This window comes from Meriones unguiculatus, chromosome 8 (assembly GCF_030254825.1).
Source record: "Meriones unguiculatus strain TT.TT164.6M chromosome 8, Bangor_MerUng_6.1, whole genome shotgun sequence".
Classification (NCBI taxonomy): Eukaryota; Metazoa; Chordata; class Mammalia; order Rodentia; family Muridae; genus Meriones; species Meriones unguiculatus.
The window spans coordinates 81,665,882-81,693,553 of NC_083356.1; the positions used below are offsets into that span (position 1 = coordinate 81,665,882).

General features: G+C 37.2%; 1 protein-coding gene across 1 annotated transcript in view; it reads right to left on the bottom strand.

The window, feature by feature from the left end:
• Positions 1-27,672, bottom strand: part of Lrp1b (LDL receptor related protein 1B) — a 2,037,254-nt gene that overhangs the window by 129,511 nt on the left and 1,880,071 nt on the right. The window contains exons 68-71 of the mRNA XM_060390094.1: positions 19,917-20,023; positions 9,536-9,665; positions 7,525-7,631; positions 7,090-7,222 (exon numbers count right to left, since the gene is read on the bottom strand). Of these exons, the coding sequence (XP_060246077.1) occupies positions 7,090-7,222; positions 7,525-7,631; positions 9,536-9,665; positions 19,917-20,023 (477 nt within the window). The remainder of the gene's footprint in view (positions 1-7,089; positions 7,223-7,524; positions 7,632-9,535; positions 9,666-19,916; positions 20,024-27,672) is intronic.

The window sequence follows — 27,672 nt, forward strand, 5'->3', positions numbered from 1 at the left end:
TGTGCAGAGTAACTTCAATTAAAATCATATATATATAATTTTATTTGATATATTATATTTATATGCTATTTGATTTATACTAAATTTTTATATTATAAATGTATGTTCATGAAGGTTATAAAATAATAGGCTTCCACATGGCTTCTTAAAATAGCCTTATTCCTACTGCAGATTCCACATAGTTCTGTCAGAGGAAATGGAGAGATCAAGTTGGTATTACCCATGAGCCTTCTTCTTTACTGTATAGATTTAACAGTACCAGAATTTGTTCTGAGGGTGGCTGCAGGAGAAAACTTATCAATTCACCCCTCTTTAAAATCTACAAGTTATAGTAATGACAGATATGCCCATGATCATAATAATGACATGAATACTATGGAAATAACCGAGGCATTATTGCCCACTCTACAGGAGGAAGTGTAGCACTACAAATTTGGCCAATGATTCATGGCTTGGGAGCTCCTACTTGGGTGAACCTACTGCTACTATCTTGCCACACTGGCATAGTATTGCTTGGCCTATCAAGTCCTTTCATTATCTCTTGTGGATGAGAGAGCTCTCCTATTTCAGAGCAGAGACTGTGCAGTGGAGGGCAGAAAAAAAACTCACAGTTGGCCAAAGTGAACTGAATAAGTGAATAAGCGTTCCTCATCCATAAATGGGACCTCTACATTGTACCCTCTTCCTCCAAGTCTTAGGGACCATCTCGGGAGAGTGAGAATATGTGTAAGTCCAAGGACAGTAAAAAGCAGAATAAACACCTCTTGGTCTTTGCTACTTTGTGGGTTCTTTATCCCAGCTTTTATCCTCTACCCTATTTCACCTGCTATCACTACACAAGAGAGAAAAAAAAGGATAGGGGGGAAAGAGATATAGAGATCCCTCAGTCCATTTTCTTTCTTCTTGTTTCTTCTTTGAGCACCACTACTAAAACCTGAACCCCCCCCCCCCACACACACACACACTAAAAATCCACAACTAAAAATCCACAATGCATATCAGGGTTCTAGCATTGATATACCCTCGCTAAAGTTCCCAGAATTACAAATGTCACACAGTCACAAAACTATCTGCAACTGGCAAAACCATGCTTCTGCTGAAGCACTAGTGAAATCATAGTCAGCTGCTATGGACAGCCTGATCCTAGTTTATCAGATCTCATCAGTACTAGCTGCAATGTCATCCTCTGTGGCCTAGCTAGGCTGCTTCTTCCTAAGTGTGTGTGTATGTGGGGGAGTCAAAGAGCCAGCCACTGAGTTCATGTCAGAATCAATCCCTGTACCCCTTACTAGGTTAACACACTTGGATGCTGAGCTGCCATGGGCTACATCTGAGCAGGGGTTTTGGGTTATATCCATGCACGATCCTTGGTTAGAGAATCAGTCTCAGAAAAGACCCCTGTGCTCAGATATATTCTGTCCCTGTGGTGCTCTCATCCTCTCCAGGTCTTATTAACTCTCCCTTCTTTCATATGATTCTCTGCACTCTGCCCAAGGTTCAGTTATGAGTCTCTGCATCTGCTTTTATACACTGGTAGGTAGAGTCTTTCAGAAGCCTTCTATGGTAGGCTCCTGTCCTGTTTCTTGTTTTCTCCTACTTCCAATATCCGTCCCAATTGTCTTTCTGAGTGAGGATTGATCATCTTACCCCGGGTCCTCTTTCTTGTTTAGCTTCTTTAGGTGTACAGATTTTAGTATGTTTATCCTATGCTATATGTCTAGTACCACTTATAAGTGAGTATATACCATATGTGTCTTTTTGCTTCTGGGATACCTCACTCAGGATGATCTTTTCTAGATCCCACCATTTGCTTGCAAATTTCATGATTTCCTTGTTTTTAATTGCTGAGTAGCAACCTGAAAAGAACCCAGATGTCCCTCAACTTGTACTTCTATTTGATATAAAAAAAGAAAAAAAAGTCATTTTAAAATTCTTCCAACCTTAAAACACTGTCCTACCTACTCACTAAAAGTTTATAGTAACTGCTAAGATGTTTTTGCAATGTAAATAACAGTTTTTTAAAGACAAAAGTAATTTGTCACTGCCATTTATTAATTTTTCCTATGAAATTCATGCAATAAGGAATTACTCTTTCATATTTAACATATTCACACTAAATGAAAATCACCCTAAATATAAAGCTTTTAGAATATAAAATTTATATGTTAATACCACATAAGCTCATAAGCTAATACATTTGGAACCCAATAAGCTAATAAATTTTGGTTCTCTTTTTGGAAAGATAAGAAACAGTGCAGATTTCAATGGTTATTGGTAACGGTAGTTCCTTTACTTGTCTGGACAATCTATTAAGTTCACAGAGTTTCAGTATCTTAATCTATGACAAAAACATAATAAAGTAACTTATAAACCTATACTCACAAGTACTACCCAAAAATATAACAGTATAAATTCAGAATTAAGATAATCAAATAAAATTGTTTTCCTATTAGAAAGTGCTCATGAATTTTTTATTTCTTTTGTGAGTTATAAAGCAAGGTCACTCTATAAGGGGGACTTGTCATATTTTACATTATTGACTTTAAAAACAACTTAATACGATCAATTGTAGACATGCTTAGAGGAAAATAGCTATAGATATATTAATTGTGCATAAATTTGAGTAAAAGTTAAAGCAGGAGCTAAGAATTTCTGAAATTTTTCAGAATTGGAACTGGTTCAGCTTACATTGCCATCTTTTAGAACCAGAGGAGTCTAAGACACACAGAAGGGCAGGTTTTTAATGAGTCAGAGAGCTGACTTCACTGTGTGAGGCTTCAAGTTCTCCACCGATCCCTGCATGTTCCCTTGTTTCAAATGTCTACAATGCTGATCTCTAAATTGCTGTAGTCTAAAAGTAATCTCAATTACCAAACCCATATACCCTAATATATAACCATTTAATGTTTTCTCTGAAAACAATACAAAGGAAAACGTGGATGACCTTTAATAGTAAGGGGACATTAAAAACTTTATTAGTGTTTATTAGTGTTAATTCAAGCACTTGGAAGACTGACACAAAAGTGCTTGAGTCTGGGGCCAACATAGGTTATATAACTAACTAGATAGACTGAGTTTACAAAACAAAGAAGGGGAGGAGGAGAAAGGAAGGAAGGAAGGAAGGAAGGAAGGAAGGAAGGAAGGAAGGAAGGAAGGAAGGAAGGAAGGGAGGAGGAGAAAGGAAGGAAGGAAGGAAGGAAGGAAGGAAGGAAGGAAGGAAGGAAGGAAGGAAGGAAGGAAGGAAGAGGGAGGGAGGGAGAGAGGGAGGGAAGGAGGGAAAAAAGAGACAGAACACATGAATATGGTGCTCAAGTATGCATTTCCTTAAAATTCAAAATCAAAATCCATGGGTTATGCAGTAGAGTCAAAATTTTTGAGCAAAGAATGGTTTAAATGATTAATCTTATTGCAAGCTCTATTTTACAACAAATTAAATTAAAAGATGATTATGAATGCTTGACATAGTTTGATTATTTTACAAAATCCTATTTATAGCATATCAGTGCTGTTAAAAGGAAAAGTGATCTCCTTAAGCTATTGAGTTAGATATCCTTTTATTTATGTACTCCCAGAATAGTGTTGGGCATAACACCATTTTTATCAAAAATAGAAATATAAATTTAATCGTAACAGTGACCTAAAGTATTCTGTGATAACCTACCAATGACTTCTGATTGTGTTGTAAAGAATTTGAATTTCAAGCAATGCATCATGGGACTCTTGACATGCTGAGTCTGTTAATAGTGCTTAATTCTCATAAAAGACCCCTCTGCCCAGATATATTTGCTCCTTGTGCTCAATGGATGGCTCTTTGACCTCCCCTCCCCCCGAGGGAGGGATAGCCTTGCTAGGCCACAGAGGAGGACATTGCAGCCAGTCCTGAAGACACCTGATAAGCTAGGGTCAGATGGAAGGGGAGGAGGACCTCTCGTATCAGTGGACTTGGAAAGGGGCAGGGAGGAGATGAAGGAGAGAGGGTGAGATTGGGAGGGAATGAGGGAGTGGGATACAGCTGGGATACAAAGTAAATAAACTGTGATTAATATAAAATAATAAAAATTATATAAAAAAACAGCAAACAAAAAACAGTGCTTAATTTCAAATGGCCTGAGACACATAGAAGCAACAGAAAAGATACAAATTAAAGAAATTGGCTAGATAAGTGGAACAGGGGATGTCTCTGGCATGAATTCAGTGACAGACTCTTTGATCATCTCCTCCTGGCAATGGGGGGGACAGCCTTACCAGTCTTACCACAGAGGAAAACAATGCATCCAGTCCTGATGAGACCTGATAAGCTAGGGTTAGATGGAAGGGGATGAGGACCTCCCTTATCAGTGGACTGGGGGAGGGGCATAGGAGGACATGAGGGAGGGAGAGTGAGATTGGAAGGGGATGAGGGAGGGGGCTACAGCTGGGATAAAAAGTGAATAAATTGTAAGAAATAAAAGAAAAAATGCAAAAAAAAATCTAATTTTCTAAGTATATCCTTGATCAAATCAACAGGTGATTATTAACAAAATAGAACACATAGTACAAGGTTTAATGATGACATGTCTGAACTATAGCTAAGCTGCTCTCAGCATCACAAAAAAGCTGGTCAACAAGATCAGACAGAAAACAGCCACTGAGAGTTGTCATCTTCATTAGGGTTGACAGAAGCTTTAATATGTGATAAAATTTTACAAAGCACATAAATTGGTTTACATACTTTGAGCTAGTGTTTGCTGAAAGAATACTGTCAATCATTTTCCCACAAATGCCAGAACATGTTAATGCCATAATAGGCATCAAGTTCTTTGGGATAATAAAATCTACCTTCTAAATACTGCAAATACTGCTTGTTATTTCCATCAGATTTGGAATATTATTTTTATAAGTGAAGTAACCAAAGCTGAGTCATTGGAAAAAGATGTCATGCTGAACCTTAAGTGCACACTTGTATGTGTGTGTGCCCTAGTGTATGCTGGTATGCATGTGTTGCTATATTTTGTCTATGCATGCAAGATTAGAAGCCAGAGATGAACCTGACATCTTCTATTGCCCTACAGCCAGCCTTTTGAGATAGGATCTCTCACTGACCTGGAGTTCACCATCTTTGCTAGACTGACAGGGCCACAATCTCCTAAGTGTCACTCATCTCTGTCCCCTCAACACTGGTGTTACAGGCATGTACACACTTGGCCTTTATATGACTATTGGGGCCAGAACTAAGACCCTTTTCTCTCATCCTTTTGTACTTTCTGCAGTGATACATCACATACTTACACACACACCTCCATCTTTCCTAACTTCTAGGGCACTATTTGTCAGGGCAAGTGTCCATACCTCAAGGTGACAGGACATCAACTTTAACATAAGGGAGGCTTATTTTGACTATTTCCTCAGAGTTCTGAGAAATATTCATGCAATACCAAAGTTAGTTCCTGGGATTAAATTAAATACTAAGATTGCAAACATTGTCTCTCCTTGAGAAATGTAAAGGCATGAACAAAAAATTCAGTCACCAAAATAATTAATTTGAACATAATTGCCTAGATGCAAAGAACCTTAAGAAAGATAAACATTTGGGCAGGAAGGGGAGATGTGGCTTTGTCAAGTGAAAACTGTTAAATGAAATATGCTCAGCTCCCTCAGTTAGTGAAGCATTAAGGAGAAGTCATCTCAGTATGAACGATCCTTGAGATATCCAGTTTTCTCAGGAAGCCATACAAAGGAGCATCAGGACATGAGAATGTGAGGTGGAGTAACAGCTAACGTGAACAAAGCAGGCTTGCAGCAGCAAATGCTTTCCACTGATGACCAGTCAGGCAGTATTCCAGAAGCACAAGGAGCCCCTTAGCTACACTAGAGCGAGGGGTAAACTTGTGCATGGAAGCCATTAGCTTACCTATAGTTACACAGATTTTTATAAAACAGTGCAGGTGAGTTGGTGTTACCATTTGATCCAGGTGACTCCTGATCCTAGAAAGATCAACTGCAAAAAGAGAGTGCAAAACTGAAGATAGAAAGCTACCTCAGATGCTTCTACTTCCTTCTTTTTGATACTGTACTGTAGATTCTGGGGTGGACTGAAATTTCTCCTAAATATAAGACCTTGTCAGGTATGAGAGGGAAATATTATATAATCATAAGTACTTGATCTTAAGAAACAGATGTATGCGTAAATTCTGAGAGTGTTTTTAAGTGTTTGGGAGACTGTGGCAGTATCATCTCTGTTGTTCATGTTCCAGATATTGAAATGTAAATTCCAATGAGAGAAAGCTGTGATCAAGTTATAAAATATTGTATTTAAACAACAGCAAATATAAAAATAAAAGTTGTATAACCTGTGATCATTTTAACTTTCAGCACACAATTTTTGAATATCATGATGTAGAGACAAAATATAGTTACATAAAAATGGTCTTCACACAGTAGCAAAATATTAAATGTAAAATAGGAAATCATCTGCCAGATTGAAAAAAAAAGTGCAACTCATCTCAACATGCCAACAAGAAAATCTCTGACACAAACTACAAGTTACATATCATGCAGTTAAGTGTGTCTACTCCAGTAAGCCACGTGTTCCTTCTGTTCTCTCAAAGTAAAGCTACATAGAAGGGAGGCCCTGCAGAACAGAGACCACTTGTGAAGATGTGCTGCTGGAAACAGTGTCTTCCAAGCAGTCCGTGTCCTCTGCAGAGGCTGTGTCTTGTTTCTGTAGACACTTGTCCTATCTGTAGACTCTTTCCTGTCTCTACAAAGCCTGTGGCCTCTTCAAAGGCTATGTCTCTCCAGAGGCTGTATCCCCTGGATCTCTCACCATATCACTGACCCAGTGTTTAGCCTGGAGGCATTCTCCCATCAGGTACTTGATAAACTCTTGCATCTGAATGAGTTTTCTCGCATTGTGCATAATTGGACATTACAATTTTTTTTCTCAAAATTGTGTGGATTTTTCTTACTTAGAGCAAGGTATTAAGGGAAGAAACTAGAAAGAGCTTTAACATATTCATAAATCCTACCCTTTACATGTTCTATATTCTACCCGGCAACTTTTCTTCCAGTGCCCCATTTATGCACACTCATATACACACAGGATCTTACCTCTATCACAGTTCGCTTCATCACTGCCATCCACACAGTCATAAATTCCATCGCACAGCCATCGGATCGGAATACAGTATGCTTTATTTTTGCATCGAAACTGATCTTCCTTACATTCTATCACACAATCCATCTGTTCCAACATAATGGGCAATGCATCAGTTTTCATTAATGATGATAGAATTACAGGCAGTGTAGCCATGAAATTCACAATAGTGGCTATTTGCTATAGAGTGTGATCTATTATATTTTGTCTTAATAAACACATCCTCTACAAATAACAGTGTGCTCTAGGAATTATATCCCTTTATACCATGTACAAAACATAACATATAACTATACATACTCAAAAGTAAAATACAAAATTTTTATTGCATTTGCTTGTCAACCCCAGTTCATGTAATTCAAAGGTTTTAATATATGATAGATTTTTACCTCATCTGAACCGTCAACACAGTCAGGTTCTCCATTACATTTCAAAGACGCTGACAGACAGCCTCCAGATCCACACATGTATTCACTGGACGAGCAGGCAGGAAAGGCTAAACATTTACAAAGCCGACGTTTAGATATGGCAGAAGGAGATAACCGATTTATGAGATAAAAGAATATGAAAATATGAATTCACGGGCAAACAAAATAATAGCTTCTGATATTTAAAGATGTTCAACAACTAGCATTAAATGCCATTTAAATTGTGTTTTGCACTATTATTTCACTATAGGGAGAACACATCAAAGATGTAATAGGGTGTGAAGTAAGTACTTAACACGATAAACTAAATAAACAAGACAAATCATTGAGACATTCATTATTCCATTAACTATGAAGAGTTAAGTGAGTTACACTTTCAAATTATTTGAAAAAAAAAATCTGTTTTCAAGACTGCAAAAGCATGAAGTAGCCTTGAGAAAGTGTGTGTGTTTGTGTGTGTGTGTGTGTGTGTGTGTGTGTGTGAACTTATATTTCCTATATATGTTGTGCTATAAAACAGAAAGTGAAATTTTGGCATGATAGTTAGTGATAGATACCCAGTTGAACATTTCTCTCTTCAGACCTAAAGATAACATTTGTATAGTAAATCAAGCCTATAGAATTTATAGATGGTTCTTTTCCTTTTTCCTTTGGTTTCCTAAGACAGGGTTTTTCTGTGCAGCAATGGCCATCCTAGAATTCACTCTGTAGACCAGGCTGGCCTCAAACTCAGATATCCTCTACCCCTGCCACTCTAGCATGTACCATCACCACCCAACTAGTGCTCTTTTTTTCCCCCTAAGCAGAGTTTTTAAATGGATAAATTACTGTCATCACCTTGTTTTAATTATCATATAATTTATGATAGCTGCATTTGGCCTATGGATTTGGGTTTTGAGGCTTATATTGAGATTTCTAGAGTCTGACCTTTTATTTCACAATGGTGTGGCCTAAATTACTTTTATAATGACTACGAGGTCTGACAGCTTCAGCAGAAGTGGAAAGGATCCTTTGAGTTTCAAATCTTTTAGACAAAGTTTTGCCTAGTGAATCTGATGAATACAGTGATTAAGAGGACAGCTGGAGGCAGAAAGAAAGATATGATCCATTTGAAATATGGGTCATAGCAAGAGCAGAGTTCATGTCAGTGAATAATCTTCTTGGACCTTATAACCCAAGTCTGTTTTTTGTATTTACACATAGATGACAATATGGTCTTTTGAATTTTTTCTATAAAACAGTGTAACTGATGCATTTAAAGACACATTGCCTAGTCAATGATTATATCTCAGAACCATGTTTACAGAATAGAAATGTATTAATTCAGTTATTATTCTATACTATACCTTGAGTTATTTTCTCATTTTCATCTGACTTGTTATGACACATAAATACAAATAAAAACTATGTGCTTCTTAACTGGCTAATCTAACTGCTGATGACTGTTTCGTAACTTGATCATACAGTTAAAATAAATTTCATTTTGTCATAAGAGAGACCAGTTCCAAGAGGTATGGCAAGGTAGAGGAACCAGAAATCAAATACAGGTGCCTAGTACTTGGATTCCATACCGAATGCATAAAGAGTGATCTTATCTGGCAAAATAACTTTGAAACATTGAAAAATAAACACAGATGTTTTATTTACAGATACTCCAAATGATCTCTATATTCCAGTAAAATGTGTGCCTGTGTTAACAGTTATCTGGACATCACTGTTTTGGATTAAATTCTACTAAGTTAGAAACAACCACTAACATTAGGTATGTTGGTGCATCCCTGTAACCCCAGCATTCAGGGAGGCAGAGGCAGGCGTAACTCTGTGAGTTTGAGGCCAGACAGGTCTACAAAGTGAGTACAGGATATCCAGGGCTGTTACATAGAGAAACCCTGTCTTGGGAAAGAAAAAAAAAATACAAATACAAAGCAAAACAAAAACAACCACTAAATTGGATCCTCTACTTTCATTTTACCTGGTTCACAGTTTTTCTCATCTTCTCCATATTTACAGTCTTCATGTCCATCACACCTCCATTTCTCTGACAGGCACTGTCCACTGGAGCACTGAAATTGGTCTTTGGAACAACTTGTTTCACAATTTTTCTGTCATGTGTAACATAATTAAATAGATAATTAAATTAAAATTTTAAAGAAAAATATCTGCAAAGTTGAAAGAAAACCAATGTTCATAAAAGATTAGAATCAGCAATAAAACTGTATATGATAACTCATGCTCACAGCTGGCCCAAGAGTATGACACAATGAGTATCATTTCCCATTTTTTCTCTGTGAATAGTTTTTTCATATTTTCACATTTTTATTTTTAATTTGAAATACAATGACACCATTTCTTTTCCTCCCTTTCCTCTCTTCAACTCCTCTCATCTTGCTCCCCCCTCCAAACTCCCTCTTAAATTTATAGCCTCTTTTACTTTAATCATTCTTGTTCCCTCTTCCGCCCCATGAGAGCACCTGCACATAGAAATGTACACATAAAGAAATTAAAACTGGCACATGTTAAGCTAGTACTCTTCCACAGATCAACATCCCATCCCTAGAACCTGTGGACTCTTCAGTGCATTATTTTGGATGAGAACATTAGAAGATAAATTACAGAGACAGTGAATCCAGCAGAAGTGAGATGGGCATGATACCCAAGCCCACTGTCCTCCACCCTGAGAAGGCCTGTGGGGTGCTAGAACAGCTCGAGGCTCAGTGCTCTTTCTGTTTGCTCCCCAGCTGCCTGGCATATGTGGATCAGAAACAGTAATCCTGAGGAGCTGAGCTAGGTATAGGACTCAAGACCCATTATGTACCATCTTGAGGAAAAGTGTGGGGCACTGGAGCATCTCTAGGCTTGGAGATCTTTCTACCTGTGCCCCAGCTGACCTACTTGGATGGTAAACAGTGAGCCAGCAGAGACAGTGAACTCAACAAAGTACCCTCCCTTCCTTAGCTGCATCTGAATCTCCATCATCCATTCTTGAACCCCTGGACAACTATCATTTTCCTGTAGACTACTCCAGACTCCAGAGACAGGTGTACTCAGTCTGAAGTACAGGCTCCAGGAACAAACACTCAAGGCTACAGACTACCAGATGGCTAGAGGCCAGCATAAGAATACAAATAATAAAAACCAGGACATCATGGCTTCATCAGAATCCCCCCAAATCAACAGATATCACAATGCATCGGAAACACAAGAAAATGCTACTAAATCTCTGATTATGCAGTTATTAGAGATACATAAAGAGGAATGAACAAACAAATAGAGGCCACTGTGGACAGACAGAAATCCACATCCAAACAGGTGAAGAAAATGAATAAAATCATTCAAGACATGAAACCAGAATTAGAATCAATAAAGAAAACACAACCGAGAAAACCCTGGAGATGCAGAACTTAGAGAAGAAGTACTACAGAGGTAAGCATGACCAACAGAATACAAGAGGTGGAGGAGAGAATCTCAGGCACTGAAGATACAATTGTAGATATTAATACATCTCTCAGAGAAAATATAAAAAGGGAAACGTTCCTGGCACAAAACATCGAAGAAGTCAAGGACACCATGAAAACATGAAACATAAGAACAGGAATAGATGAAAAAGAAGATTTCATGCTCCAAGGTCCAGAAAATATTTTAAAGAAAATCATAGAAAAAAATTTCCCCAAACTTAAGAAAAAGATGCCCTTAAATATACAAGAGGCTTACAGAACACCAAATAGACTAGACCAGAAAAGAAATTCCTCCTGTTACATAATAATCAAAACAGGAAATCTACAGAACAAAGAAAAAATATTAAAAGCAGCGAGAGAAAAAGGTCAAGTAACATATAAAGGCAGACCTATCAGAATCACACCAGACTTCTCAACAGAGACTATGAGAGCCAGAAGGGCCTGGGCAGATGTCATGCAGACACTAAGAGACCACAGATGGCATCCCAGACTATAATGTGCAGCAAAAATTTCAAACAGCCAAGATGGAGAAAACAAAATACTCCATGACGTAACTAAATTTAAATAATATGTACACAGCAACCCAGCCTGGAGGAAGGATGGGACCCAAAGGACATGAGGGAGGGGGCTACAACTGATACAAAGTGAGTAAATTGTAATAATAAAAACAAATTAAAATGTTTTTTTAAAGATCATTAGTCTCTTCATACACAGAGATAATTGTCCTTTGTGGAATAACATCTCCAGGGTTGAAACTGCTTTTAACAAAATAAGAGTTAGCACTGCTTGTGTTAGAAGAAAAATTCCCATTTTTTCCTGTCTTATACTGAAGTCAGCGCAACCTAGGAAAGTGTCTGTTTATTCTCCCTACTATGTTAGTTGCTTCCAGAGAAGTTATATTTTAGATTTCAGTCTCAGGGCTGGTGTAAGTCACTCAGATTAGAATGTCCTGAAGTAAAATATACAAATTCAAATTACTGAAATATTATCCATTCAGGGAAGAGGCCTATAATCCAACTGCTGCTGTGTAGCTCAGGGGATCATCACTCCTCACCTGAAGAAGATGAGGAACAGACTGGAAAATGAGGTCCTCCACTACAGTCTTTTCTATTTCTAGTCACTGACAGTGTAATGACACAATAGAACTTTTCACCACTCTCTGCCTTCAGAGTACTGAGATTAAAGGTGTACACCAAAATAGCTCATTCTTTCCTTTATTTCCTTTTCACTTTTCTATAATTCCTTTCACAAGTTGGAAGCTTAGCTAGGTGGGATTTTGTTCTGAGGTCACCAGTTCCTTTTTTCCACTGAACATCAGGCTTTTCTTTAATCTTTTTACACTTCCTGGTGCTCCTTTTCTTTTCAAACTATACATTTTGTATTTTTCCTTGTTCGGTGTGTCCCTTTTCATTGTAAATCTGGATGAACTGGCCACTACTAACCACATAAACACTGTCAAACACTAGGCTATTTTGAAACCTCCTCTGCAAACAGCATCCAAATCTCTTTTGTGGAAGGCAGACTTTTCAGACAAGTGCAAAAAGGAGCTACATTCTTTGCCAAAATATCACAAGATGTGTCTAGGCCACAAACTAATATTTACCTTGAAACCTCTTGAGCTAGACCCCCACAGTACAGCTTATGCTCAGCTCCACTGTCTTTCATGCTCTTTCTATGTTGGTTTATTAAGGCCTACTTAAAATGTCCAATTGTTTTTTTCTAGTCCAAAGTCCCAAAGTATTCCATATTCCTTCAAATAAAACCATTTTCTGACTTGTCGCAGGAATACCTCATCCCTGCTACCAACTTCTGTCTTATTTAGGGATTATTGCTGTGAAAAGACATCATGACAATTGCAACACTCACAAAGAAAAACATTTAATTGGGCCTGGCTTACAACTTCAGAGGTTTAGTCCATTAACGTCAGGGCAGAAGACCTGACAGCTTGGAGGAGGCAGACATGGTACTGAAGGAGTAGGCTAGAATTCTACATCTGAATCTGCAGATAACAGGAAGAGAGAAAGAGCATCTGAAACCTCAAAGGCCACTGCCAATGAATGACACAATTCCTTCAACAAGGCCACACTTAACTGCTACAAATCCACCCTTACTACAATAAGACCGCACATAGTAACATCACTCACTATGGGCCAATGGGGACCATTTTCATTCAGATCATCACATGTGGTATAGCTGAGTCTTGATGTAGATGGACTCCCCCCCCCCTCCGCCTTTTCTTTTTTGAGGAAAAACCACACTGGTTTTTCCAGATATGTGGGGACATCATATCTCTTCTTTCTCTGGGTCCTTCCCTCCTCATCTCCCTTTTCTTTCTCTCTGCACACCTGATCCCCAACTCTGTTACCCTCCTCTTCCCCTCCACATTCAGTTCCTTCCTTTCAAAGTCAGGTAACTTAGACCCAGAAAGACATGCATGATATATACTAATTTATAAGTAGATATTAGCCATTAAATCACAGGATAATCATGTTACAATCCATAGACCCAAAGAAGCCAAGGAGGGGTTGAGGGAAGATGCTTGAATTTCACTTAGACCAGGAAATAAAATAAATATTTCTGGCTTTTTTTTATTAAACACCAAGTATCCATAAGTATGTGGATTATGTCTGGGTGTTCAGTTTGATTCCATTGATCAACGTGTCTGTTTTTATGCCAATAGAGCTATTTTTTAAATTTTTTTTATTAATTACACTTTATTCACTTTGTATCCCCCCTGTAGCTCCCTCCCTCCTCCCCTCCCAATCCCTCCCCACCTCTTCCTTCACCACTCATGCCCCTCCCCAAATTCACTGATAGGGGAGGTCCTCCTGCCCTTCCCTCTGATCCTAGTCTGTTAGGTCTCATTTGGAGTGGCTGTATTGTCTTCCTCTGTGGACTGGTAAGGCTTCCCTCAGGGGGAAGAGATCAAAGAGCAGGCCAAACAGTTCATATCAGAGACAGTCCCTGTCCCTATTACTATGAAACCCACTTGGACACTGAACTGCCATGGGCTACATCTGTGCAGGAATTCTAGGTTATCTCCATGCATGGTACTTGCCACAGAGGGCCTCTGAAAGGTTCTGCCCAGCAGACTATCAAAACAAATGCTGAGACTTATGGGCAACCTTTGGGCAGAGTGCAGGTAATCTTATTAAAGAAGTGGGAAATAGTAAGATCTGGAGAGGACAGGAGCTTCACAAGGAGAGCAACAGAACCAAAAAATCAGAGCACGGGAGTCTATCCTGAGACTGATACTCCAACCAAGTACCATGCATAGAGCTATTTTTAATTACTATAGATTTCTAGTACAACTTGAAATCAGGGATGGTGATACCTACAGCAATTATTTTATTATTCAGAATTGTTCAGCTGTACTCTTTTTTGTGTGTTGTTGGTGTTTTTTTTTGTTTGTTTGCTTTTGTTTTTGTTTTGTTTGTATGTGTTTCCATATGAAGCTGAAAATTATCCTGTGAAGACTTGTTTTGGAAACATTGTGTTGATTGAAGCTTGCCCTTCTGGTTCCTATTTAAGATTCTAAGTATTTCATTTCTTGATTTCCCTCAGTTTGGATTTTCTTTATTGATTCTATTTCTAGTTTCATATCATAAATGGTTTTATTCATTTTTCCCACTGTTTGTTTTGTTTTCATAGATTTCTTGTGGGATTTCTTTGTTTCCCCTTTAAGGACTTCTATCATACTCATACTCAAAATAGCTGTTTTAAGTTTGCTTGGTTTTTTGTTTGGTTTGGTTTGGTTTTTACTTGTGGGTCAGCTACGTTTCACGGTGGATAGGACATCGAACAAAGAACAAGCACTGGGGAGATCCCTTTCATCTTGTCATCCATCTCTCTCCTTGTGCTTTATGTGTATTGATCTCTTTTCCTCTGACTGATCCTCTCACCATCCAGCTGTTTATGAATCAGGTTTTTCTTCATAACATTTGTGCCTAAATGACTGTGGAATGGCCACTTCTACTATTCAGGTAAAGACTTCATTTAGAAGTCAAACAGGATAACTCATGCACTTTTGGAAATCCCTCAGTTCACTGTGGAATATGAATGAGAGTGATATTCACCCACCTCTAGTCTGAACATGGGTTTCAAAGAGCTGTTCTGTCCAAATATCTTTCTGGACTGATATTTTTCTTATGTACAATAATTTCTACTTTTCCCAAAATGTGCTAGGAGTTCTGCACTGCCTATGAAAAAGGGAAGTCAGGCTGAAACTCTAAAACCCTGGCTCAAATGTAGCCTATAGATTCAGTCTCTGAGTGGGTACCCTAGTAAGGAGAGCAAGGACTTTCTCTGGCATGAATTCAGTGGCAGGCTCTCTGATCACCTTCCTCTGGGGGGTGCAGCCTTGCCAGGTCACAGAGGAAGACAATGCAACCAGTCCTGATGAGACCTGATAGGCTAGGGTCAAATAGAAGGGCAGAAAGTCCTCCTCTATCAGTGGACTAGGGGAGGGGCATAGGCAGAGGAGGGTGGGATTGGGAGGAGACAAGGGAGGGGCCACAGCTGGGATACAAATTGAATAAATTGTAATAAATGATAATAATAAAAAATTAAAAATGACAGTTAAATTTCATTAAAATTATTTTTTTCTCTCTTTTAATCTTGCACATTTATTCCTCAAAATTTTTAAAAAGTTTACTCACTTTATATTCCAATTGTAGCCCCCTCCTTGATCCCCTCCCAGTCCCACACTTCCTTCTTCTTCCCTCCTATCACTGCCCCTCCCAATCCTAGAAATAGGAAGCCCTCTTCCCTGACCAACTGCCCACAGACAATGTATCAAGTCTCTTTAGGACTGCTTGCATTCTCTTCTTCTGTAGCCTGGCAAGGCCACCCTGCCCAGCGGAAGAGATCAAGGAGGAGGCAACAGGGTCCATGTCCAGTCCCCTCACTAGGCAACCCTCATGCAGAGTGCGCTGTCTACTGACTATATCTGAGCAGGGGCCCTAGGTCGTCTTCATGTGTAATCCTCAGTTGTTGCGTGAGTCTCTGCAGGCCCCTGTGGGCCAGATTTGTTGGCTCTGTTCTTTGATATGGTAATCCTGTTCGCTCTGGATCCTTCTATTCCCCAACTTTTCCATAAGACTCCCTGTGCTCTGTCCAAAGTTTGGCTGTGAGTCTCCTCATCTGCTTGTATCCCCTGATGGGTAGATCCTTTCAGAGGACATCCTGTTTTTATAAAATTTATCATCTGTTTTTATCATGTTGTCTCAGTGTATTAAGGTTATTGATTTACAGATACCGAATAACCCTTGCATCCCTAGAATGAATCCCTCTTGACCAGCGTGAATAATTTTGTAACAGGCTGTTGGCTTTAGTTTGTGAGTATTATGGTAGGAATTTTTATGTCTGTGTTCATAAAAATGTGTAGGCTTGAAGCTTTTTTTGTTGTTTGTTTTTCTAGTTATGATATATAATTAAGCCCCATGTGCAAAAGATTATGCATATTTATGAACCAAGTATTTAAATCCATTCCATGATGACAACTATCTGATAAACATTCCCAGACTTAGCGAATAGTTATATTAGTGTCATTTAACTAAAATAAATTAATAATAAATAGCATTGGTGTGTCTAGTGTTTCGACAACAATAGAGAAGGTGGGCCTCTAGATGTTTTCTAACATAAGAGTTAAGCTTGATATGAATTACAATGTGGTATTATGTATGTATGTTTATGAGGGCTGGCTGTTAGTTATTTTAAATAATTAAAAGCATAATATAATCAACCAGAGGTTACTGTCATCTGCATATTTTATTCATCAAGACTTCACAATTCATGTTTCCTCCACCTTCTACACATTTTATATTTATCTATCTATATATACATATATATCAGAATATATTTACACAACAATGGCATTGGAAAATTAACAGTGATACACAAAAAATAATAATTCTTAGTATGTGTAAGCCACATAAAATATCTTTATTTATTTACATATATTATTTGGCAAAATGAAAATTCAAAGTAGATCTATACATTGAATTTAGGAAAAACTATGTTTGCATTTAAAAACTGTTTCCCAATCTCTCTTTTTAAGAAATAATATTTATTCCTTAGAAGTATTATTCTTTTAAAGAAAGTCTTACACTCCAAATCTAAGTTATATTATCTTTTTTACAGTATTTATTATTTGAAGATTTTCTAAAAATATCTTGAATATATTTGTCCTCCTCTACCAACTCATTGCAACCTGTTTTTTTTTTCAAGATTTATTTATTTTGATTTTATGCCCATGCCTGTTTTGCCTGCATGTATGTATAAGCATCATGTGCATGCAGTTTCTAAGAAGACCAGAAGAGAGAGTTAGATTTCCTTGAAACTGTAGTTATAGGAAATTGTAAGCAAAAGCTATTTACCACTGAGATAACTCTCCAGCTCCAGCTTACATTTTTTAAAGAATGTTAATATCTTAGCAAACCCAAAACTTACTGTTGTGATCTTATTTTTAAGTAATATTATGAACTCGCAGATTTTATGTTTATTGTGTTTCAGTCTATTACGGCATCTTCTTTCAGATACTGAACTTAATCCCTCTGTCAGTCAAGGCCCTTTCAAGCCTGTTTCCATGCCCTGTGGTCACTGACCATACAGTCCTGTGTGCTCACATCCTATGGTGTTATTAGCACTTCATGGTATGAAGTTCTTTCTCAGACCTAGAATCACACCCCCCCCCATAATATCCCGTTTCTAACAAGTGAAAACCGATACTTATAAACCACTGTGAAAACTTGACTGAGCCGTTACTCCTAGGTATCTCTTGGTTGTGTACTGTTTTTAGATGTAGATGGTTTGCGAAAAAAGAAATGTTAAGCAGGATCTCCTACTGATTTTTAAAACTTTTTTATTATTTTGTTGTTGTATTTACTGCCAGACAATCTAAGTGCAATACCCAGAAGTCTCGGAAGAGGAAGCACGGAACCAACTCTTCCCAGGTGTCTCTGACGACATTCATATTGCGGCACATGTTCACAGTCCCCCCTCAAGCTCAATAAAAAGAAAACTAAACGAAACTAAATAAAAATGTAATTTAAAATTGTAAAAGATAAGTTTCTATGCAGCCGGCAGATTAAGCTAATGCAAGGTTTAAAGTGTATTTCATCTTGTTTTGAGAAGATATTATTAACAGCACATGGCACTGAATATATGTATATACAGAAGACTACAATTCTCCTAACTGTTCTACTTACCACTAACCTAATACTATATCCAATTGTCTTTCTAACTTTCTGCTAAGTTCTCTTGTTGATCTTTTGCTTTGCTGTCTTATATCAAACAAAATGTTGCTGTAGTGTTTAAAGAAAAAAAAATAGAACTTAGTAACAGATTGCACTGTCTGTAAACGAAGACTATATTAAAGAAAGATTTCTTTAGAGTATTGCCTTGAAAAGACTTAGTAATTAGAATTATACTCAGCCAGGAAAGTGCTGTGCCCAGCAACTCAATGAATGAGATGAATGCTGTTGATAAATACAATTACTTCCAAATAATAATATTTTGGAAAGATTTACACTAAAACTAGATTTTTAATTCTTCTTATATATTTGAACATCTAGTAATAACCTGCAACAAGAAATCGTAAGGCTTAAGCAATATATTTAAAGTTTTTGGAGAATGGTAGGAAAGCAAGATAAGAACAAAAACATTGTCATGGCATAGATAAGTTTGCATGAAATACATTTGCCTGACTTGGCAATGTTTAAAACATTTTAAAATGACAGATGATAAATAAGTACGTGACTGATCACTGTAAACTATGTAGTCACCTAGAATCTTGTTTAGATTTTGTTTTGTGAATAACCCGTGAGTAAAATGGATATTTTCCCACTTCTCCTGAGATATTTTCACAAATCTGAGGTTCAGGTTTGCTGGTTTTGAATTAAGAAGTCACACATAATTTTTGCCAAAACCCCTGTATTCCTAGCTATGATTAGAATGGTTTTTCCAAAATGGTGAGGGAATGGAAGTGTCTTTCCTTGTAAGAATGGTGGTACACTGGGAAAGTCCTACATTGTGTGGACTATTCGACAAACAGTACAGGTAAGTTGTGTTTCTCCCGCAGGCAAGGAATCAGATGATATTTAGGGAAGGTAGGCCTGAAACAAACCTCTAAAGCTGTGCAGAGGATCCTCTACAGTCTAAATGAGATGGAATTGTTTCCATGAGTAATGAATGCATGTATTTGCTGAAGAGGCAACAAATATCTAGATCAGTACTATATGAGGAAAAGATCAATGACTTCCATAAGAAACTAAAAACCACTTTTTCCCTTGGGTTCATTCACATTCCCTGTTTTCCTCCCATTCAGCTAAACTAAGAAAAGTCTTTAAAGCGATCCTTCCTGCACTTACCTCAGCGGTATAGCACAAAGCTTGTATTATTTCAGTATGATTAGTCTTAAAGTTTCATGGAGTCACATCATACATAGCAGGCAAGCCTCGGCACAACTCAAGCTTGCAGAGTTGCCCACAGACACTATCTCTTATTTTTACCTAAAGCATAGACTTTATAATAAATGCATTGTGATCCATCATCAAAGGAAAGCTTAACCCATGATTCTATGAAAATTGATGACCCACAGTGAAGCTTTAGCTACAGAAGAAAAACTTCAAAATGTACAAAGCATTAATAACAGCCATAAATACTTCATCAAAATTATAAATAAACATCCTATTCCTTGGTCAGGTGTCTAAACAGACTATAGAATTGCTTGTCAGTAGTAGCACAGTTATTCTGTGAGGACTGTGCAGCATAACGCAGAAGTTACAACTTACCTCGGGGCATCCAGACCAGAGATGTTGTTGGTCACACTTCCCATACGGAACAGTGATGACCCTGCATGAAACCTGATTTACCGTCTGTATTCCCAGGGATCCCTACCTCGTCAGAGCCATCAGCACAGTCAAACTCCCCGTCACACCAGAACCTTGACGAGACACAGTCCCCGTTGCTGCAGAGAAAGTCTTTCAGTGTACAGGTCTGTGGCTCTGGAAATAGAAAGCATGGGGTGAGAGTGTTTATCAGCTTCATTTTGATCAAGATGAGGAGGCAATGGAAAAAGAAAAGAGACTGGGCAAGCAGAAGCAGTGAGACTATTTAGGAAAAAAGTCTCAGGAAGAATTTATGGAACATGCTATATTAACCCTTCAAATGTAATTCTAAAGTTGTTAATGAAAATCATTATTCAAAACATATTGAGAACTATAAAAGATAGGTTAGTGTGTAATAAAAGACAATAGAAAAGGACAATCAAATGTAGAAAATTTATATACTAGTTTACTGTGACATGGACTTTTCCAGTTAGAGTTCTAAGCCATTTAATGTATTTAATAAACATTTCCTGCCATTCGGTATCTATTAGTGCATTTAAAAACATGATAGGACACTAAACATTATTGATAGTTATTTTTAATTATGTGTGCTAGGGATTTTGTTTGCTTGATTTTTTTCATAGGAGAATCCAGAGTTCCATGGGAAAAGAAGGGTGGACAAACATGGCATTGTGAATGTGTGGTAGACCTTCTTTGAAAAAAAAAAAAGGCAATTTGTTTGTGTAGTTGTTATTTTAGCCCTGTCAATTCTGAAAATTTCCTCACTATTAGGTTAATTGCCAAATGCCTTATAGGACTAAAATCAAATAGCATGCCTTAACGGTTTGACTTCAGCCTTAAAGGGAATTTTATTTATTTATTTATTTATTTATTTATTTATTTATTTATTTATTTCTTTATTTTACCATGTTGAGGTCAGATTTCAGAACTTGATTCTGGTAAGTAGTCAGAGTGACAGCTGGGAATCACCCTTCTCCAGGCTGCCATCTTGGATGAGAAAAATCAGTCACTGGTTTCTTTATCACTGTTTCTTACAAATGTTTTATTTATTTATTTTAACTTACTGTTTGATTATATAAGTCTATTTTTAGGTGTTACGTAAATATCTTTTAAGCATATTTTCACTCCTTCTCTTTGCATCTAGGGCCAATGCAATATTACCTTTCTACATGTGAAGGAGGAACAGATAATGACATCTATCCAGAGAAACACCTGCAAGAAGACTGATACTGTTTTGTCTAGGAACAGCTCAGCCTTCTATTAGGAAACACTCTACTTGAGCTGTTCATCAATGCAGCCTTCTATTAAACATCTCTGTCCATGAGCTATTCAATCTCTGGGTAGTGCTCGGCTGGTGTTGTGGCTCCTACATTTTTATAAAGGAGAATTTTGAAGAACTGTGAGAAAGGAACATATATCAGAAGGAAATTTGTTCTGCTTTAGAATTGACCTTGCCTTAGCATATGACCATTGATCTATAAATAAAATAAAATAAATTATGTTTCAGAAGAACAGAAACAAGTAACTGGTTGAGCGTTGAGCCTAATAGTGAGACCTACAATCCCAAGTTTCATGCCAGTCTAGAGTGTTTAGCAAATTCCAGGCTAGCTTCGCTATAAAGCAAAAGCTTTTCTCAAACAAAAACAAAGCCAACAAAACTAAAAAATAAACAACAAACAAACAAAAAACTCAGACACCAATCCAAATAACAACAAACGCAGAAACATTCCTAAATAGATAGTTTCTAGCAGGACTCTGCTACTTTGTTTAGTGGGCATTAAGTAACTGCTCTGTCACTTGTCTTTATAAGATATGTATATATGATATTATATATGTATAAGATATGTATATATGATATTATATACATATATATAATATCATATATACATATGCTCTAATCCCTAATCTTAAAATAACTTTGGTGATACTAATAAAAACTATAACTGTCAGGTACTTATGATCTATTTGCCATTAGACATTAGGAATATGTTTGGCTGAGTACTTGAACTAACAGTGCTCAAACCTCAGTATAATGCTACAAGGTAAATACATGGCTATCCCCCATCTAAATGAGCAAACTGAGGCACAGAGAGAGTAAGAACTTCACTCTAAATGACTAAGTAATCAAACTAACTAACATTTAATTGAACCAATACAACTCGATATTCAAGATTATGCTTGTAACTAAGACAGTGTATATTGTTTTCTACACATTCCAGGAATGCTTCAAGGAAAGTAAGAAACAGACTTCTTTTTGTTTCATCTCTCTACTTTACTAATTTACTCTCACCATCACCACAGTCAAAAGCTATAGTATTTTACTGAACTTTGTAAACACAGGGAATTTTATTCTTAGATTAAAACTGTGCATGTTTTAAACAAATGATGGTTAACAAAATGACTTTTCTTAGAAAAATATAGAGAGTGCATTTAGAACATACCTAGTGCATTGTATCCCTGAGATCTGTCTAGGACTTTAAACGTAAATGAATGTTGGATTTTATCAAATGCTTTTCAGTATCTAAGGAGATTATCATGTGGTCTTTTTCTTTCAGTTTATTTATATGGTGAATTACATTGATGAATTTCCATATATTGAACCACCCCTGCATAACCGGGATGAAGCATACTTGGTCATAATGGATGATATCCTTGATGTGTTCTTGGATTTGGTTTGCAAGTATTTTATTGAGTATTTTTGCATCAATGTTCATAAGGGAGATCGGCCTGAAATTCTTTCTTTGTTCAGTCTTTGTGAGGTTTAGGTATCAAGGTGACTGTAGTTTCATAGAATGAGTTTGGTAATGTTCCTTCTGTTTCTATTTTGTGGAATAATTTGAAGAGTATTGGTGTTAGCTCTTCTTTGAAAGTCTAGTTGAATTCTGCACTGAAACCATCTGGCCCTGGGTTTTTGGCTTTTTGTTTTTGTTGTTGTTGGTTTTTTGTTTTTTTTTTTTTGAGACTTTTGATGACAGCTTCTATTTCCTTACAGGATATGGACTATTTAATTGATTTACCTGGTCTTGATTCAGGTTTGGCAAGTGGAATCAATCAAGAAAATTGTCCATTTCATTTAGATTTTCAAATTTTTTGGCGTATAGGCTTTTGAAGTAAGACCTAATGATTGTAAAACCTAAGGATTTCCTCAGTGTCTGTTGTTAGGTTCCCCTTCTCATTTCTGGTTTTGTTGATTTGGATGGTGTCTCTCTGCCTTTTAGTAAGTCTGGCCAAGGGTTTATCGATCTTGTTGATTTTTCTCAAAGAACCAGCTCTTGGTTTCATTGATTCTTTGAATTGTTTTATTTGTTTCAAATTTATTGATTTTAATCTTCATTCAGAAAGGCAAATGAGATGGACATCGGAAGAGGGAGAAAACAGGAAACAGGACAGAGCCTATCACAGAGGGCGTCTGAAAAACTCTACCCAGCAGGGTATCAAAACAGATGCTGACATTCACAGCCAAACTTTTGGCAGAGTGCAGGGAATCCTATGAAAGAAGGGGGAGATAGTGGGACCTAGAGAGGACAGGAGCTCCACAAGGAGAGCAACAGAACCAAAAAATCTGGGCACAGGGTTTTTTCTGAGACTGATACTCCAAACAAGGACCATGCATGGAGATAACTTAGAACCCCTGCACAGAAGTAGCCCATGGCAGCTCAGTGTACAAGAGGTTTCCCCAATAATAGGAACAGGGACCCTCTCTGGCATGAACTCATGGACTGGCTCTTTAATCGCCTCCACCTGAGGGGGGAGCAGCCATACCAGTCCACAGAGGAAGACAAAGAAGTCAGTCCTGATGGGACCTGATAGAGTAGGGTCAGATGGAAAGGGAGGAGGATTTCCCCTATCATTGGACTGGAGGAGGGGCACAGGAAAAGAAGAGGGAAGGAGGGTGGGATTGGGAAGGGATGGAGGAGGGGGCTACAGCTGGGATACACAGTAAATAAACTGTAATTAATAAAAATAAAATTAAAAAAAAGAACATACCTAGACACTTAGAAACCACAGGGAAAAACACTTATGCACCTGTGCCTGAGGGTGAACAGGATTTCTTCTTGTTCTGTTATAGCTTGTGTTTATTCTATTTAAAGACAAATATATTCCCTATGTGCTAAGTGGATTCCAAGGCTTTGACATATTTTGCTGTATGGAGAGTTGGAAGTTGCTGACATAAGATTTTAAATAAGTTACACAGTCTCTTGGAGACATGTAATTAATAGTTACAGAGTCAACTTGTTTTATAAAATGTTTGCCCTAAATCATTAGATTTGCTGCTCCAGTAAGGAAGGAGAAAGACTGCTATTTTTTCATGAAAATGTTTTGAATTGGCAGGGTTAATTTTTAGTATATTTTGCCTTGCCCTAAAATTTACCAGCACATAGAGAGCAGCAAAAATGCCTGAAGAGTAGCAAAGATGCCTTTCCATGCACAAATGTGACACTGAGGAATGTTTTTTAACACTCATTAATGTGACAAAGAATATGTACTTGCCTTTAGTTAGTTGACTTTGAAACACTTTTAAAATAAATTGAAATCAGTCAATTTTAATATTTCATTTGCTTATAAAAACTTCAGGCCTTTCAGATAAAGTAGAAGAACAGTTTGAGATTGTTGTCCTGGTCTCACTATTCATGCATATTAAAACCTCAGCAGCAGCAAGGCTGGTAGCTAATCCATCTGAAAGAAAGTCTAAATGCAGCCTTTTCCACCTAGAATTGCTAAAATGTTGTTCCCATTCTAATTGTCTCTAACATAAACTGTATATCTATCTATCTCAAGACTGGATGGGGAAACCAGCACATGAACAATTTACCATGTTTGCCATAAATTTGCCGAGGCATATTGACAGCCAGGAAGTTTGTGGGGGCTTGTTTCCCTTGTCTTTGAGGATTCCTGGATTTCAAAGGAGCCACCCCACAAAATAGCTAGTTCTCTCTATACTAATGGAGGCAAAACCACATCTTACTCTGGGAGGCAAAACTACAACCTAAGCATTGAAAAGTGCTTTCAACACTATCATAAATGAACTGAAGACACCAACGTTGAAGGAAAGCAACCTTCTAAACCACAGACTTCACAGGACAGCACAGCAGATTCTTCACTGAGCAGCAGCTATTCTGTGTTCACAAAAGTTGTATTAATGTGGGTGTCAACAACCAAGGACTGTTACAACACAGATATTGCAAAAGATATTTATAAAATAATTTGATGTAGACTCAATGTGAAGAATCCAGACATTCAAGTAAACTTGAGGGACTTCTCCATGCACAAAAGCTAATCTCTGTGATAAAAGTACATGGCATTAAAATTATAATTACTGTCATTTTAATTAAAAATATATTATATATTATGCTATCTGCATTGATTACATAGCAAACTTCAGTGGCATAATATCATTTTTATTGATAAAGTAAGAATATGATGGGACTATTAGGCTGTTTTCAAGACTATGGTTAAATTACAAAACTGATTCAAATGACAGTGATAATTCCTTGATTTTAGAGCAGAGACCATTGCTAAAGCAATATCCATTGAACACTTAACAAAGGAAATGATCAGCAGATGAGAGACAATGTCTATGGACTGATAATCCTGTATGAATGTAAGAATGCGAAAAGCATATTTTAATTCAAACCCAGCTGGAAATTAATGGTTCTTCTACCATATTAATTATTCTCATGCACATAACTATAGTTTTGTAACAGAATTTAAAATAAGGTGCACTAAGTTACATTCATAAGCAAAGCAAAAAGAACTCAACAGTGTGTGGGTGTTGTTTCTTAAATGTAATGCTACACAAAAGAAAATTAAAAAGTAAGTGGGTGCTGTTTCTTAAAAGGAAAACTGGTTTATTACTTCTGGTCTGTTTTGCTATTTAATAAATGATTAAGAGGAAGTGATGAATATACATTAAAGTGAACATTAGTGGTCAATAGTTTGAAAATTGTGATAATATACTATTACTCACATATATATATATCCATGTACATGCACATATAAAAATTAAGAATTGTACACCTAACATAAAGTACATATGTGTTTGAACATTGCTGTGTATATAAGTATACACTTACGCTAGCTTTAATATCAGAGATTGGACATTTGTTGATAGCATCTTACCGCAGTGACATTTGCCTAAGCTTAGTTTCTGTATTTCTAATCTCTTTGCAATGACTCTTCCTTCACTGGTAATGTTTTGCTTATTTAGAAGTGCTGGTGTTTGCGTTTTTAAATGCCTCATTTGCCTCTCAGAATAAATATAAAACTAAGAGAAGAACACATAATTTTAAATGGACATCTTCCTTTAGTTTTTCTTTCTTTCTCTCTTCTATTTTTTTTTCAAACAAGGTTTCTCTGTGTAGTCTTGGAACTTGCTCAGTAGAGCAGGTTTGCCTTGACTTGAAACTCACAAAGATGCTCCTGTCTCTGCTTCCCAAGTGCTGGAATTAAAGGCATGCCATGTGGCAAAAACAAACAAACAAACAAACAAACAAACAAAAAAACCCTCCTGGCCCCTTTAGTCTTTCTTTTATTTTAAACTTATTTTTTGTTTTATTAATTACAGTTTATTCACTTTGTATCCCAGCTGTAGCCCCCTCCCTTGTCCCCTCCCAACACCACCCTCCCTCTCTCATCTCCCCCCATGCCCCTCCCCCAGTCCACTGATAGGGGGAGGTCCTCTTCCCCTTCCATCTGATCCTAATGGATATGTTTTCAACGACCAGTGCCTGTCACCTTTCTTTGCAACAAGCTGACTTCTAAATGTCTGAGCGATAATGTTCAGCCACTTTGGGAATCCCAGTTGACTCAGACGTGCTCATCCTCTCTTCTTCCTTCTTTTTCTTACTAGAGAAATAATCTAATTTCTTGTACAATTTCAACAACTCACTGAACAAAGTTCTACTTTAGCTGGGCCTGGTGGTGCAAGATTAGAACCCCAGGTACTCCGGATGGTGAGGCAAGAAGATCACAAATCCAAGGGCTGTTGGGGCAACACAGTGAATTTAAAGTCAGATTTGCTCAGTGTAGAGAAATTCTACCTCAAAATAAATGTAAAATGTGGTAGATAGAGAATTGGCCTAGAATGTCATAACTCCCATGGTTCAACATTTAGTTACAAGCAGGGAAGAGAGAAACTGCACTAAATGTTAAGTCTCCAAGGTTTCTTCTCACCCACCTTGTTGTTCCTTTGTTTCCTTCAGCACGGAGTGTTTGCTCAAGGTATCTAAATGACTATGACTAAGCATATTAAAAAAAAAATCTAAGAAATGGCTGATGCATCAAGTATATACATTCTTGTACTTTCAATTTATTTTTCTTTTATTTGTATCATCATAAATTCATCTAATATTTATTTTAATCACTGGGTCTGTCTGAGCCCTTGCTGTATAAAGATGGTTTTAACTGCTGACTAAGTAAGTCTGAATCCCTAATAAGCCCATGCAATGTTCTTTACATGTGTAAACCCTGATCCACTAGGATTATGTATATAAAGCGAGAATTACAGGGCTGCTACATTCAGATACTCCAAATGATTTGATTGTCAGGCGCAGGTACCACTCCTCCAAATGTTATTCAAAACATTAGTACATGCTTTGCAGGCTGAATAACCAAGTGACTCACTACAGTTTTCACTCCAGCAACTACATGCCTTCATGATTTATTGTTATGTAGATTAAGTTATTTCCTCCTGGGAATGGATACTATTAGTTCGATGTAATGAAGAGAAGCTATTATTGTCATCCATCTGCTTCAAATCATTTTAGAAAGGAAGAAAATATAAATATTTAACAAATGTAATTTGA